The sequence below is a fragment of the Ursus arctos genome, unplaced genomic scaffold (genome assembly GCF_023065955.2).
Source record: "Ursus arctos isolate Adak ecotype North America unplaced genomic scaffold, UrsArc2.0 scaffold_5, whole genome shotgun sequence".
Lineage (NCBI taxonomy): Eukaryota > Metazoa > Chordata > Mammalia > Carnivora > Ursidae > Ursus > Ursus arctos.
The window spans coordinates 87257138-87274712 of NW_026623067.1; the positions used below are offsets into that span (position 1 = coordinate 87257138).

Sequence of the window (17575 nt, forward strand, 5' to 3'; positions counted from 1 at the left end):
GCCTTACCACAGTGTTTGCTCTGACAGGCAACATCTCCACAGAGCACGATGCCCACTGTCGTGCTTTCTAGATAGCACAGAAAACTGACTCCTCTCCACTGCCGGCTGGCGTTGGATTTCCCGCAACTGCTCTGTGTTCTCATGTGAGCCATAATTAGCCTGTCTCATACTATGTTTGACTTTGTAAGACACCTCTGGTACACACCAGAAGTTTGACTTTGTATCTTCAAGGAAGATTACTCCGCAGACCTAAGTGGAACATTTCCATACCTTTTTGGCAGTCGCAGTATTTGCTGTTACGTTCCTCTGCGTGTGGTGAGGTATAGCTGTCTCTGACACCTCCTGTGAAGGACAATACCAGCCTATTACGAGATTTCTCGTCTCTGAGTTCCTATAGGATTTGCAGTCTGTAACACACTGGCTCATGCTGGTTTGTTCTCTAGCAGTTTCATGCATGAAGAGGCAGGGATCACCAGTGTGTCTCCTAGACTGTCGGACTCAGGGCTGGGCAGTAGCTTAATAAAGGAGGGAACGGAGGAGGAGGAGGAAAGGTGTATGTCTGCCTTCTCTTCCAAATTAGATCACCAGCGACTCAGCCCAGAGATCCTATCTGCTTTTCCCATCTGAAGACTTATTAGAACATCAGGCAAGCGGTGAGTGTGCAGTACGTGCTGACTGCCTGAAGGCCTAAGGTTTTATTTTAATTCGTAGATGATGCCAAAAAGATACTATTTCCATTCACTTGAACTTCATGCAACCCCAAAGAAGAGTTTTCTGTAACTGTTACTGAATGTTATTTACAGTGAATTGCAAGTATCTCTAAATTGGTTTTAGATCGATCGCTCCCAGAGCTGTAACCCTCATTGTGGAGAACAATCCTCTCAGCTGGCGGTGCAGTGAGGACAGGATACCAGAAGTGTGCGTAGTTGCCCAGTGTGGGTGTTAACCCGAGGAAAGCACTGACACTGAAATTCTGTCAACGACTAAGAGGCTGCCATGCAAAAAAGCTCATTCTGACCAACAGTAATGGCATGTGGCCCCGAGAAGCATCAGCAGTCCACTAGGCTTCGGAGATGGGCACTGTGATGCCGCTGTGCCTCTGCGCTGAGTGTTGGGGCGCCTGGGTGGCTCAGTTGGTTGAGTGTCTGACCCTTGTTCTTGGCTCAAGTCATAATCTCAGGGTCGTGAGACGAGCCCTGCATCAGGCTCTGCACTCAGCAGGGAGTCTGCTTGGGATTCTCTCCCTCCCTCTCCCTCTGCCCCAACCTCTCCCGCCCCCGCCGGCACACATGTGGGTGCGGTCTCTCTCCGTCTAAAAAATAAATAAATTGGGGCACGTGGGTCGCTCAGACAGCTAAGCATTCAACTCTTGGTTTCTGCCCAGGCCGTGATCTCAGGGTGGTGAGATGGAGCCCCTCCTCGGGATCCCTGCTCAGTGGGGAGTCTGCTTGAAGATTCTCTTCCTCTGCCCCTCTCCTCCACTCTCTTGCTCGCACTCTCTCTCAAATAAAATATTAAACATGTTTTTAATTTAAAAAAATTAATCTTTAAACAAAAAAAATGAGGTGACCATACATTTGTGGATATATTTCTGGACCTTCTGTTCTGTTCCATTGAGCTATCATATCTTTTTGCATTTGATGAACTGTGTGATAACAATAGCTTTAAATTAAGATTTAAAATCAGTTTAGGTAAGCTCTGGTTATTTTTAGAATCTTTGCATTTCCATATTCATTTTAAAAGCAGCTTGTCTAATTTTACCAGATCTTGTCTAATTTTACTAATCTGCTAGAACAATGGCTGGGAGTGCATTAAATTTACGATTTGGGGAAAATGGCCATTTTAACAGTATTGAGTCTTCTACTCAATGAGCATGGAATGAATATCTCCATTTGTTTATTTACTATTTTTTTCTCAGTCAAGTTTTGTAGTTTTAAGTATAAGGGACTTGATTGTCTTTGGCTAGACTTATTTGTAGGTATTTGTTTTATTAGCATTACTGTAAATGGAATTTTCCAGTTGTTTGCTGCTAGCATACAAGAAGTTTTTTTATGTTTACCTTTTATATTACAACCGTGCTAAATTCATTTATTCTAGTTCTTGGTATGTAAATTCCCTAAGATTTTTTTTTTTTTTTTTTAGTTTTTATTTAAATTCCAGTTAACATACAGCATGATGTTAGTTTCAGGTGTACAGTTCAGTGATTCAACACTTATCTTCAACACCCAGTGCTCATCACAGCAAGTGCACTCCTTAATCCCCATCACCTGCTCAACACTCCCCCACCCCCAGACACATGCACACCCACCTCCCCTCTCTGGTAACCATCAGTTTGTTCTCTATAGTTAGAAGTTTGTTTCTTGGCTTGCCTCCCTCTTCCCCCTACCTCGTTCATTTGTTTTGTTTCTTAAATTCCACGTAAGTGCAATCATATGGTATTTATCTTTCTCTGATGGTCTTATTTTGCTTAGCGTAATACACTATAGTTCCATCCATGTTGTTGCAAATGGCAAGATTTTATTCTTTTTTATGACTAATCAGTATTCCATTGTATATATATGCCACATCTTCTTTATCCATTCAGCAGTCAGTGATGTGACATTTGAGATCTCTGCATATTTTGGCTATTGTAGATAATGCTGCTATAAACATTGGGGTACATGTATCCCTTTGAATTAGTATTTTTGTATTCTTTGGGTAAGTAGTAGTGCCATTGCTGGTTCATAGGGTAATTCTATTTTTAACTTTTTGAGGAAACTTTTGTTTCTCAGAGCAGCTGCACCAGTTTGCATTCCCAGCAACAGTGCAAGAGGGTTCCCCTTTCTCCACATCCTCACCAGCACCTATTGTTTCTTGTATTATTGATTTTATCCATTCTGGCAGGTGTGAGGTGATATCTCATTGTAATTTTGATTTGTATTTCCCCCATGATGAGTGATGTTGAGCATCTTTTCAGGTGTCTGTTGGCCATCTGTGCGTCTTCTTTGGAGAAATGTCTATTCATGTCTTCTGCCCATTTTTTAATTGGATTCACTTTTTGGGTGTTCAGTTGTATAAGTTCTTTATATATTTTGGATACTAATCCTTTATGAAATATGTCATTTCAAATATCTTCTCCCATTCTGTAGTTGCCTTTTACTTTTGTTGATTGTTTCCTTCACTGTGCAGAAGATTTTTATCTTGATGAAGTCCCAGTAGTTTATTGTTGCTTTTGTTTCCCTTGCCTCAGGAGACAAATCTAGAAAGAAGTTGCTACAGCTGATGTCAAAGAGGTTACTTCCTGTGTTCTCCTCTAGCCTGGGATTTTCTATGTTAAAAAAAAAAAAAAAATCATGTCTGCAGATAGTGCCAATAGGACTAGTTTTACTATTGTCTGATATTTGTAGGATTTTTTTGTTTGTTGTTTGCTTTTATGCCTTATTTCAAAGCCTAAGATCCCAGGAATAGAAATGGTGAAAGCAGGTATTCTTGCCTTGATCTCAGGGAACAATTAGTCTTTCACCATGAAGTATGATATTGGTAGTTGAATTTTTTGTAGATGCCCTTTGTCAGGTTGAGGAAGCTCCTCAGTATTTCCAGTTTGCTGAGCATTTTATCATTAACAGATATTGGATGCTGTCAAATGCTTTCTCTGCATCAATTGGAAAGATCAAATGGTCTTCTTCCCTGTATTGTCATTCTAGTGAATTACACTGATTCATTTTCAAATGGTAAACCAGTCTTGCATTATTGGATAAGTCCTACTTGGCCATGATGTATTATCTTTTTTATATATTACTGTATTTGATTTGCTAACATTTTGTTTAAAATATTTGACTCTGTCTTCATGAGAGTATTTTTCTGTAATTTCTTTGATAGTGTCTTTGTCAGGTTTTGTATTAGAGTTCTACTGGCCTGATGAAGTGAGTTAGGCAGTTACTCTCTGTTTTTTGAAAAAGTTCCCATAATATGGTTATTTCTTCCCTGAATGTAAGATAAAACCTACTAATGAGACCATCTGAATTGAAGTTTGCTTTTTGGGAATATTTTTTGATACCAAATTTGTATTTGTAAATACAGAATCATTGTTATCTATATCTTATTCTGTCTGTAGAATCAGTAGTAACAACCACTTTATATCTAGATACTGATATTTTGATTATATAATGTTTGGTATTTTTTAGCATTCTATATAATTTTATCTCTCGACATTGTAGCTATATCTCTTTACATCTTTAAGAGTTGCTCTATACATTGCAATACATACACCTAAACTTCCACAAACTATTAAGAGCTAATATTGTATCACTTCATGGGAAATGTAGAAAATTTGCACCCATATTGGTCCGTTTGTTCACACTCAATTTTTATCTTATCTGGTAGTTGTCATAGCATTTACATACATTGAAAACCTGATTAGATAATGCTATCATATTCATTTTCAATATTCAGTCATATTTTAAAGAACTTAAGAGGGAAAAAATTTTATATTTGCCCGCATATTTACCATTTCTGTTGTGCTTCCTTCTATCCTGATGTTTCAGAGTTCTTTCTGGTATTATTTCCCTTTAGGCTGAAATACTACTGATGTTTCTGGTAGAGTACATCTGCTGTCAGTTGGTTAATTCTGTTTTCTTTCACATGACAGTGTCTTTATTCTGCCTTCATTTCTGTAGGATATTTTTGCTAGCTGTGGAATTCTGAGTTGACAGAGACATCTGCTAGAATTTTGACTGGGTATACATTAAGTCTGTAGATCAATTGAGAAGAATTGCCATCTTAACAAATGAAAGATGTTATTCCACCATCTTCTGCTCCCATCTTTTTTTTTTTTAAGAAATCTGTGATTATTTGAATCGCTTTCTGTATCATATGTGTCATTTTCTGTATCTACTTTTAAGACATTTTCTTTTTCTTGGATTTTAGCAGCTTGATTAAGATATGGGTAGGTGTTGTTGTGTTTTTTTTCTTTGATTTTTATCCTGTTTGGAGTTCACAGAGATTTGTGAATATGCAAACTTACTTTTACTTCTTTCAACTAAATTTGGGACTTCTTTAATCATTTTTTCAAACATATTTTCTGCCTCAATCACTTTATTCCTCTACTTTGGGACTCCAGTAATATGTATTTTCGATCCTTTGATATTGTATAGGTCCCCTGATGCTTATGTCACGTGTTTCTATTTTCCTTTCTTGGTGCTCTTCAGCTGGGGTATTTTCAAGTTTACTGACTCTTGCCTCTGTTATCATCAGTATGCTTTTGATCCTATGCAGTGACATTTAGTTTTAGATATGTATTTTAAGTTTCTCCATTTCTATAATTTTTCTAGTTTTTATTTCTTGACTGAGATTACCTGTTTTTCCATTAATTTCAAATGTGTTTTCCTTTATTTTATGGGGTATAGTTATAATAGCCACTTTATATGTGGTTACTCTGATGTTGGTATTTGTTGATTGTTTTTCCCGTTAGAATTGATCACATTTTTCTTGTTTTCTGTATGTTTAGCAGTTTGTGCCCTAGATATTGTGAATGTTACAGGCTCTAAGTCTCTGTTATATTGCACTGGAGATTGTTGATATTTTTGGTTTTGTTTTAGCACGCAATCAACCCAGTTAGGTTAAAATATAGGTTCACTGCCTCACAGTGACTCATATCACAGTTAACTTCTCAAAGCCTGTGTTTTGGTGTGCCCTGTGTGAGACAGTCAGGAGTTACTTTGAGACATGGGCAGTGATTTAAAGGAGTTTGGTTCTCTAAATGGTCTTAGGTCTGCCCATCAAATGTGTAGCTCAGGGTTTAGGCTGAAACTTGTGTGGGTTCAAACATGGAACCAGGTAATCCCCTTCTCTGGCTGTTTCCCCTCTATGACCCTACACTTGCAAGGACCTCTTTTCCTGATTCCTCAGCTCATAAAGATGTGGTTTCTATTAGGTTTCAGACACTGATGTTGTCTCCCTTGTATTACTGTGTAACTGGAGTCCACATACGGGAAAGCTACAAGAGAAATGAGGGGAAAAACTACAAAACGGGAAACTAAATGATGGTGTGCTCTAAGGCTTAGTCTCTGAACACCTCTGTTTCCTTTCTACACTCACTCTCTAGGTGACAGTATTCTGTAATTCCATTGCCTCAAATCTGAAAGCTGACAACTGTTAGACCTCTTTTAACCTCCAGACTAATATATTCAGTTGCCTACTCAACATCTACACTTGGACATCTAATAAACTCTACCTGTCCAAAACCAAGGCCCTCCTCCACCCATACTGGATTACTTTGACTGCATATAACACCACACACACACACAAAGTCCACATATACGAAGGTAGACAGTCCAGAATATGTATGGCATACTCATTAGGCACACAGGCCCCTTAATCTATTGATGCTTTTCCAACTTTAGTATGCTTCCTCTTTATGTTACCAGGAGGGAGAAATGTAATGGGAAATAATTTAAAAAAAAGAAAATTACCAAATTCAAGTTAGTTAAAAATACTGTAATATTGGTTTCAGGAACAGAATTTATTGATTCATCATTTACATATAATACCCAGTATTCATCACAAGTGCCCTCCTTAATGCCAATCACCCATTTAGCAGACCCCCATCGACCTCCCCTCCAGCAACCCTGTTCGTTCCCTACAGTTAAAAGTCTATTATGGTTTGCCTCTTTCTCTGTTTTAATCTTATTTTATTTTTCCTTCCCTTGCCCTATGTTCATCGGTTTTGTTTCTTAAATTCCACAAAGGAGTAAAATCATATGGTATTTGTCTTTCTCTGATGGTCTTATTTTGCTTAGCATAATACACTCTAGTTCCATCCATGTTGTTGCAAATGGCAAGATTTCATTCTTTTTGATGGCTGAGTAATATTCTAGTGTGTGTGTGTGTGTATTTTTTTTTTAATCCTTTGGGCAAATACCTAGTAGTGCAATTGCTGGGTCATAGGGTAGTTCTATGTTTAACTTTTCGAGGAACCTCCATACTGTCTTCCAGAGTGGCTGCACCAGTTTGCATTCCCACCAACAGTGTAAGAGGGTTCCCCTTTCTCTGCATCCTCGCCAATATCTGTTGTTTCCTGAGTTGTTAATTTTAGCCATTCTGACAGAGGTGAGGTGGTATAAGAAACTTCCTAGAAATTCTGAACACATCTTATGCTTATATCTCATTGTCCAGAACTTAGATTATGGCCACATCTGGTTGCAGGGGACGTTGGGAAGTATAGGAGTTTTCAAATGGATGGTAATATATTCAGCTAAAATTGGAATTCTTTTACTAAAAAAAAAAAAAAGAAAGAAATGGACAATAGGAGATAAGTCGGCTGGCTCCACCCAACTCCATGAATCTAGTCCTCTGTCTTCTCACTAACTTTCTGCATTTCTTTTTAATTTAAATTCAATTTAATTAATGTATAATGTATTATTAGTTTCAGAGATAGAATTTAGTGATTCATCAGTTGCATATAAACCCAGTGCTATCACTACAAGTGCCCTTCTTAATGCCCATCACCCATTTACCCCATTCCCCCACCCACCTCCCCTCCAGCAACCCTCAGTTTGTTTCCTATAGTCAAGAGTCTCTTTTGGTTTGCTTCTCTCTGTTTTTGTCTTACTTTATTTTTCCTTCCCTTTCCCTATGCTCATCAGTTTTGTTCCTTAAATTCCACATAGGAGTGAAATCATACGGTACTTGTCTTTCTCTGACTTATTTCGCTTAGCATAATGCCCTCTAGTTCCATCCACATTGTTGCAAATGACACAATTTCACTATTTTTGGTGGCTGAATAATATTCCATTGTGTATATATACCACATCTTCTTTATCCATTTTCTGTCCGTGGACATATGGGCTCCTTCCATAGTTTGGCTATTGCGGACATTGCTGCTATAAACATTGGAGCGCATGTGCTCCTTTGAATCACTGTTTGTATCCTTTGGATAACTACCTGGTAGTGCAATTGCTGAGTCATAGGGTAGTTCTCTTTTTAACTTTTCGAGGAGCCTCCATACTACTCTCCAGAGTGGCTGTACCAGCTTGCAGTCCCACCAACAGTGCAAGAGCATTCCCCTTTCTCTGCATCCTTGCCAACACCTGTTGTTTCCTGAGTTGTTAATGTTAGCCATTCTGACTGGTGTGAGGTGGTATCTCAGTGTGGTTTTAATTTGTATTTCTCTGATGCTGAGTGATGTTGAGCATCTTTTCATGTGTCTGTTGGCTATTTGTCTTCTTTGGAGAAATGTCTGACCATGTCTTCTGCCCATTTCTTGACTGGATTATTTTTTTGGATGTTGAGTTTGATAAGGTCTTTATAAATTTTGGATACTAGCCCTTTATCTGATAAATCATTTGCAAAGATCTTCTCCCATTCCGTTGGTTGTCTTTTGGTTTTGTTGTTTCCTTTGCTGTGCAAAAGCTTTTTATCTTGATGAAGTCCCAATAGTTGATTTTTGCCTTTGTTTCCCTTGTGTTTGGAGACATGTCTAGCAAGAAGTTGCTGCGGCCGAGGTCAAAGAGGTTGCTGCCTGTGTTCTCCTCTAGGATTTTGGTGGATTCTTATCTCACATTTAGGTCTTTTACCCAGTATGAGTTTATTTTTGTGTATGGTATAAGGAAATGGTCTAGTTTCATTTTTCTGCAGGTGGCCATCCAATTTTCCCAACACCATTTGTTAAAGAGACTTTTTTCTCTTCTCTTTGTTAGTATATAGAAATGCAAGTGAGTTCTGTGCATTGATTTTATATCCTGCGATTTGGGCTGAATTCCTGTATCATTTCCAGTAATTTTTGGGTAACCTTCCCCATTTCAATAAATGTCAGTTCCATCCTTCCAGGTGTTCAGGCCAAAATATCTGGGAGTCATCCATGATTCTTTTTCTCTCCTATTCCACATCCAGCCTACCAGCAAATGTTATTGATTGTACTTTTCAAATACAGCTGACTGACTCCATCTTCATGCAGGCTCTTGTTGCCTTTCATGGACTTCTGAAATAGTCTAATCTCCTAAGTGGTCTTTCTGGATCTGCCATTCCTGTATGCAGAACTCTCTGGTTACCGTCCAGCTTACTGTGAATAAAATCCAAGGAACTTAGAAGCTATACATCATTTGGTCCAGGCTAACGCTCTGATTAAAATGACTATTCTCTTCCCCTCACTCATTCCATAAATATATCAAGCATGTCCCAATTTCAGGGTCTTTGTTATCTATTGCTCTTTCTATCTTGAATGCTCTCCTCCTAGATATCCCCAGGGCTTTCTTCTTAACTTCCTTCATGTCTTTGATCGAATACCATATTATCAAAGAGACCTTCCCTAACAGCCTATCTAGAACAGGATTCCTTCCAGTAAACCTCTCCCTTTATACAACTTTCTTCTTAATACGCAGCACCATGGGACATAACATCTGATTTTCTGTGTGTATGTATAGATTCATACACACATAAACATTGTCTCCCTCTCTCTACATATATTTAAATTTATAAAAATGTATAAACATGTAGGTGTACATATAAGAATTTGATTATTGAAGGGCTTCTCACTAGAATTAGAGACTTCACCCTTACCTGATAAGGAAGACAGCAGTGAGCAAAAGAGATGATCAAGAAAGATTTCTCTGAGAAGAGGGTATTTGAGCTAAGAATGAATGAAGATGAGCCAGCGATACTGTAGCCTAGAGGGAAAGCACTCCAGGTAAAGGGAACAGCTAACTGCAAGGCCCTAGAGTGGAAATAAGCTTGTCATGTTAGGGGATTTGTCCTGCATTTGAGGACGGAAAGAAGCCCAGTGTGGGTAGAACAAGATAAGGTGAGAGGACAGGCAGAGCCAGATCATGCAAAGTTGTGCCTGTCCCAGAGGCAGTAGAGAGAGTTGCAAAGCTCTCTGGCACCTCAGCCATTCTCCAGCCCTTGGGAAGCTCTAAGGCTACAATAGCCAAAGGCTGTCTAGTGACATGCAGCTATTTAAATTTAATCAACTAAAAGTAAATTTAAAAATTCAGTTTCTCCATCACATGAGTTCCATTCCAAGTGTTTAATCCTCGCACGTGGTTAATGACTACCTATTGGGCAGCACAGCACAGATAGAAACCATTCCATCATCACAGAAGTTATGTAAAAGAGTCCTGCTCTAGGAGATCCAGTCCAATGAGAAATAATGCCAAGTTTGCTTAGCCTCCCTCTGGGATTTTCTCTTAACCCTAGAAGCAGTGTTTTTCTATCTAAATGGAAATATATGTGATGCCTAGAAAATTAGCATGGGGCCTGTTCCCTACGCAAATATTCTCACTGGTGATTTTTACCTATGACAGAAAAGATGAGGACTGGTAAATCACAAGCATTCTTAACCTCATTATAAATACATTGCAAATGTAAAAATGCAAAGTGTGGAAGTCATAAATGTGAAAGCAGCTTTCAATTTGTTTTAATAGGTATTTTCTATGTCTTATTGTAACCTAGGGATCTTGCTGCAAGAAACTGCCTGGTAGGTGAAAATAACGTTCTGAAAATCAGTGACTTTGGAATGTCTCGTCAAGAGGATGGTGGAGTGTATTCGTCTTCTGGCTTAAAGCAGATTCCCATTAAATGGACAGCACCAGAAGCTCTGAATTATGGTAAGAATAGACTGTTTTGCTTTTTGGTGGTAAAAATGTACTCAGTCGGCACAAAACATACACAAGCCAAATTACAGGAGTAAAGCGGAGCCCAAGTTAGAATGATTTGAAAATCAACACGGTAATGTGTAAGTATTCATATTTTGTACTTACACATGAGCAGAAACTTAATTCATTGACATTGTTGGTCAGATTTCTATATGTAAGACTGCTAGATTTAAAAGATGGATATACTGGGGCACCTGGGTGGCACAGCGGTTAAGCGTCTGCCTTTGGCTCAGGGCGTGATCCCGGCGTTCTGGGATCGAGTCCCACATCAGGCTCCTGTGCTATGAGCCTGCTTCTTCCTCTCCCACTCCCCCTGCTTGTGTTCCCTCTCTCGCTGTCTCTATCTCTGTCAAATAAATAAATAAAATCTTTAAAAAAAAAAAAAAGATGGATATACTAATAAGCACTTTGGAGAGGGTTTTTTCTAATCCCCCCCCAAATGGTTATTTTTAAAGTGTTGCAGTGGCTCTGGACCATTGCTTTTGAATGTCTTATAAATGGTGCAATAACCTCATCTAATATTAGGTTTTAAAATATTGTCAAGTCTATAGTTTCTCACTCTAAAAGTTAACATGCTTTCTTAGCGTTTCAGCCTCTGGAACTTGCATAAGTCTTGTGGAGAGAGATGGAAGTTACATTTATAAAACAGCAGGGATTTGTGTGTGTGTGTCATTGTAATTGGAAATAGATACAGGTTGCATTACCTGTGTTTGGGATAAAATGGGCTATAACAAGATGGGTTCAAGAATTGCAAGAGATTATGCTTTAAGTGAAATTATAAATTACATTTTCATTAAGGGAAGCAGCACATGAGCCATGGGTTGGTGAATGGGTATAGCATGTTTTAAATTGAAATATAAAATGATTCTTTACTGATTTAAAATGAAAAATTACTTCATCATGAAAAATAGGGCATTTATAAGTGCCTTAATTTAATGCCTAAATTAAAGACAAAGCTTTTAAGTGAGGTACAATTCACATAACTTGAAATTAACCATTTTGAAGTGAATAATTCAGTGGTATTTAGTACAGTTCACAGTATTGTACAACCACTGCTTCTTTCTAGGTCCAACGTTTCCATCGCTCCAAAATAAAACTCCCCATTCCTCCTTTCCCCCAGCCACCGGCAACCACGTCTACCTTCCGTGGCTGTGGGTTTACCTATACTTCATACTCCTTATAAATGGAATCATACTATACATTTCTTAAATGTTTTTGAGGTTTATCCATGTTGTAGCATGTATAATTAAGGCAATTCCTTTTTATGGCTGAATATCCCATTGTATATGTTTATCCATTCATTCAATGTGCATATTTGGGCAGTTTTCACCTTTCAGCTACTGTGAATACTGCTATGAACATTTGTGTTATTCTAGGTATACACTAAGGGTCATATGGTAATTCTGTGTTTAACTTTTCAAGGAACCGCCAAATATTTTCCAGATAAAGCTTTGGGATGTGCTTGGAAGTTAGTTGGGGATCTGTTCTGTATTTTGTATACTAATGATACTGTGGAGTATATGCTGTATGTAGTTGTCATTATGAGAAATTGACTAAGTTGTTCTACTTCCCAATAATGAAGTTTTTGAGCTTAACAAACTCCATAGATACTAATCCTCACCCTCATTTGTCTTCCCATGTGCTGGCAAGAGAAGTTTTTGTGAGCTTTCTAATGATCACAGACCAATTCCACTATTCCTGAGAATCTAGAGAAAATGGCAGCCCTGCTATTTTCTTCACTGATATTACTCTAAGGTTATATTCCTATGACAAACAATCACAGGATAAAAGACTATACCATGTTATTTATGCAGAGGTTTTCTTTAAGGGACAAAATGTTGTTAACCCCTTCTTATAGCATTCCTATAAGGGGCTGGAACTGGACTTGGGAGAGCTGAAATCCAGCTAGGTTTGTTTTAACCCTATTGACCAGATCCTCTTCATTGCCTTTCAAAGTCCTCTTACTGTTATGCCAAGAGCAATTCTGCCTTTCAATCAAAATGTATTTTAGTTGAATTTCAAGCTGCAGTATTTACAAATCAAAATTCTATTTCCAGATATCTCTTAGAGCCAGACCTACAGCATTTTAAGTAATAGAGATATGAAGATCTTTGGTTGGCAATGAGGGACATTTTTTTTCGTCTTTACTATTAATACGATGCAGAACAATTTACATGACAAAGGGGGAGAGATTTTAACAGATGAGAAGTCTGGAATATTTTATTTATTACCCAACCCAATGAGGGAGTTCCTCAGAGTTTAACAGGAGTGGAAAATATATCTATTGAAAGACCTACTTCTTAATACTTCTTTCATATTTTATGCAAGTATCATTTTATGATTCGTGGCAAGATTTTGCCTTATTTCCAAGGGTCTTTTCTTCTTCATTGTTGCCTCAGAGTAGCTGAAATACTGCCCAAGTCTCCCATGACATGTGGGAGCAAAGTTGACAGAAAAATACTTCAGTCTAAGGAACCTCTGAGAAATTTTGTCTTAGGGCCATAGACTTGAACTTATTTTCACCATTATTTTGTCATTAGTGTTGCTCTCATTTAATTTTTTAAAAAATGACACATATACTTTTTTTTTAAATCAAGCAATAGTAGAGCCTGCAATGACATGTAAGCTCCTCTCCCACCCACCTCAAGCCACACAATACATAATTGTATATATATCCCCTCCCCCACTTTTTAAACATGAAATGGCAGCATACTTGATAGTCTTTTCAGCATATATTGCTACCGTGCTCAATATAGCTGTTACCGAAGGACTGTCTTTGTAAAGCGCAAATAGGATACTCATCTTCAACTAAGAAATAATCTAAAAAAGAAAATTAAAAGACATTTTTTCATTTGTCACCTAAGAATTTTGGGCTGATGCATCCTCTAATTAACCTGACATAACTAAGTAATCTGAAATGAGAAAGAGGCAGGATTTATAGTGAAAAGAATCCTGGATCAATCATCAGGGCCAGATTTCCCTCCAGTTATGTCATTAGTTGCATGACCTTGGCAAGTCATCTACTTATCTGCACCTATGTTTTCTAATTTGCAAGATGAGAAAATAGTGCCTTTTCCACATAAGGGTATTGTGGGGATCAAATGAGATGGAGAAGTAGCAAAATTCCATACAATCATAAGTTGCTCTTAGCCCATTAAAATTATCCAACAAGGTTCTGTTTCAACATGATGATGTAGGAAGATCCCAACTCACACCTCTCTCACAGACACACCAAGTCTATGGAACAATTTTCTCAAAAAACCCCAAAAAACTAGCTAAGCAAGTGCTACGAATTAGGCAAACAAGAAAAAAAAACCCGGTATCACAGCAGGTAAGAGAGGCTAAGACACCATCTCATCATAAACCCCTCCCCCAGCACAGAGAACCATCATCAGGAGGAAACTAAAAACCCAGAGCTTCTCCTGAAGAGCAAAAGGTTTAAGCCCCCACTTCAGGCATCCCAGCATTTAAGACCTGCACCTGAGTGGTCAGCTCCCAAAATATCTACCTTCCAAAACCAACAGGGCTCACATCCATGTAACCCACAGGCTACAGGGAATGTAAAAACAACTCTTAAAAGACCCCATGCTTGGAATCACCTGCCCTAGGGCCCAGAGCAGAAGCAGCCAACGGACAGGCTATATGAAAGCAGCTCATTTGCTAGACTTAAAGCATCAGCCTGAGAGGCATCTTATTTAATACACATCTACAGGTCTGCTGGGGATCCTTTCCAGGGATGGAAGCTGGCAGATGCCATTTTCACATTCTCCTGCTGCTGCACCCCAGAGCATCCTTATCTCTCAGAGGGGAAGCTTTTATACATATCTAGTAGCCTGGTTTTTGCAGCTGCCACACAGGGAACACCCCTTGATCATCAGGTTCTGGAAGGCAGGGGGCTTGCATTCCTGTGTACCGTATGACTGTAACAGTCCAAGAGACAGTTCTTGGCAGGCTACCACCCAAGTGCCCTGACAGACACCAGCATAGCCACAGTCTTTACTTGCTTGTCCAGGAGCTGTGGCCTGAGGGCAGACTTCTGGCATGGCACCCATCTACAGGCCTGTGGACACCATCTCTGTACTTTCCCTCTACTTTTCTTGCCACAGTCTCCCAGAAAGGAGCTCATGCCCTGTCTAGTGCTTGGGTTTTACTAGCTGGTACCTGGGAACACCTCTATATCACCTGGCTCTGGTGGTCAGCAGGGCTTACTTTCACAGCTCCACAGGACTGTAACCAATAAAGTTCTTAAACAGGTACCATCCCTAGGGCATAGTAAGTGGCAGTAGGCTGAAGAGCTCTGTCTTTCTGCGAAAGAGGCCTTTTGTCTTATCATCATAGCTACAGCCAGAGGTGCAGGCTTCTAACTGAACACACATCTAAGACCTGACTATAATCCTTTCCAGAGACATTAAAGGGCAGGTGTCATCTTCATATTCTGTCCCTGATGTTTTCCAGAGCACCAGTGTCTCTCAGGAGAGAGCTCTTACACCCACCTGGTGTTCTAGTTTTAGGGGCTGCCATCCAGAGAATGCCCCTTGATCTGGCTCTAGTGACCAAGGGACACTTGCATTCCTGAGTCCTAGAGGACTGTAACATCAGAGAGTTCTTGGCAAGCAAGCATTCCCCAAGGCACTGCACCAAAAGCCAACTATGAAAGAAGACCATTCGCCTGTCGGGGGCTTCAGACTGAGGGGAAGTCTTCAGGTTTGGCACCCATCTAGAGGCTGAAGTAATGCAGACTGGTAGATACCATCTTTGCACTCTCCCTCTGCCTCACTCCACCTCCCTGGTATCTCCCAGAAAGGAACTTATGCACTCATCTAAAACCCCAATTTTTACAACTGCTGCCCAGAGGACAACTCCAGATTGGCTGGCTCTAGTGGTCAGTGGGGCTTACACTTGTAGTCCCACAGGACTGTGGGACCAGCCAGTAGTTTAGAAACTACTAAACTGGCTGCAAATCAAACTCAGTTTCAGTGCTGAGATTCTTTCTTTTGGACACGATAGGTCTAGGAGTGCCCTCAACTACTGTGAGCTATTAAAGTAGTCTGCATGGGCAATCACAAAGGTTTGAAAGACAACAAAGAGCTAGGGCAAGGTTCAATGACGACATTCATGTAATACATGAGGGTACTTCTACAAGACTGGGAGAGGTGGCTGTTCCTTAAATGCATAAAAACCAACAGAGTCAAGCAAAATGAAGAAACACTGAAATATGTTCCAAACGAAAGAACAAAATAAACCCTCAGGAAAATAAAATTTTAGTGAAACAGAGATAAATGATTTACCTGGTAAAGACTTCAAAGTAATGATCATAATGATGCTTACCAAACTCAGAAGAAGGGATGCACGTGGCGAGAACTTCAATGAAGAGATAGAAAATCTAACAAAGTACCAAACAAGTCACAGAGCTGAAACATGAAATAATTGAGCTTAAAAAAAAAAAATACACTAGAGGAGTTTACCAGCAAACTGGATGAAAAAGCAAGGACCCGTTAACTCAAAGTAGTGAACTCACCCAATCAGAGCAGCAAAAAGAATTTTAAAAAGTGAAGATAACTCAAGGGACTTATAGGACACCATGAAGCAGACTAACATTTGCCTTATATAAGTCCCAGAGGAAGAAGAGGGGAGAGTAAGGGACAGACAACTTCTTTGAAGAAATAATGGTTAAAAATTTCCCAAATTTAGGGAAAGAAACACATCCTGATCTAGGAGGCCCATTGAGTTACAAATAAAAGGAACTCAAAGAGACTCACACCAAGACACATAATTAAAATGTCAAAGATTAAAGAGAATAATCTTAAAAGCAGCAAGAGAAAAACAAATTGTCACATACAAAGGAGCCCCCATAAGACTATCAGCAAATTTTTTAGCAGAAACTTTGCAGGCCAGAAGAGAGTAGCACAATATATTCAGAAACTGAAAGTAGAACACTTGCAACCAAGAAGACTCTACTTGGCAAAGTTACCATTTAGAATTGATGGAGATACAAAGAATTCTCCAGATAAGCGAAAGTTCAGAAGTTCATCACCATTAAACCAGCCTTACAAGAAATGTTAAAAGGACTTCTCTAAGCTGAAAAGAAAGGGTGCTTATTAGTAACGAGAAAACACATGAAAGTATAAATCTCATTGATAAAGGTAAATGTATAGTGAAGATAGATTAATCATTTACAAAGCTACTATGAAGGTTAAAAGACAAAAGTAATAAAAATAACTAATAATTAGTTAAGGGATACACAAAATAAAAAGATGTAAACTATGACATCAAAAACCAAATGTTGTGAGGGAGAGTAAATTTGTAGAGCTTTAGAATCCATTCAAACTTAAGTTTTTATCAACTTAAAATAGAGTGTTATAAATATAGGTTTTTTTATGTAACCCTCATGGTAACCACAAAGCAAAAATTTATAGTAGATACACAAAAGATCATTAGAAAAGAAATTTAAGCATACCAGTAAAGAAAGTAATCAAACCACAAAGGAAAGGAGCAAGAGAAGAAATGAACAGAGAAAAACTACAAACAGCTGGGAAGCAATTATACCAGCAATAAGTACATATCTATCAACAATTGCTTTAAGTGTAAATTGACTAAATTCTCTAATCAAAAGACAGAGACTGGATGAGTGGATAAAAAACAAGATTCATCTATAAGCTGCCCACAGGAAACTCACTGCAGATGAAAGGACATACACAGACTTGAGGAGATAGGAATAGATATTTCATGCCAATGAAAATAAAAAGAAAGCTAAGATAGCTGTACTTATATCACACCAAATCGATTTTAAGACTATTCAAGGACAAAGAAGGGCATCACAGAATGATAAAGTGGCCAATATAACAAGAGTATATAACATTTGTAAATATTTATGCACTTAAACATATAAAGCAAATGTTAACATATCTAAAGGGAGAAATAAATAGCAATAATGTAGAAGAGTTTAA

At 38.6% G+C, this 17575-nt stretch overlaps 1 protein-coding gene across 9 annotated transcripts in view; it reads left to right on the forward strand.

Annotated features, from left to right (window-relative positions):
* FER (FER tyrosine kinase) overlaps positions 1–17575 on the forward strand; it is a 432712-nt gene that overhangs the window by 393650 nt on the left and 21487 nt on the right. For all 9 annotated transcript variants that reach the window (XM_026498484.4, XM_026498483.4, XM_026498481.4 and 6 more), the window contains one exon: positions 10426–10580. In XM_026498484.4, coding sequence (XP_026354269.1) covers positions 10426–10580 — 155 coding nt within the window. The remainder of the gene's footprint in view (positions 1–10425; positions 10581–17575) is intronic.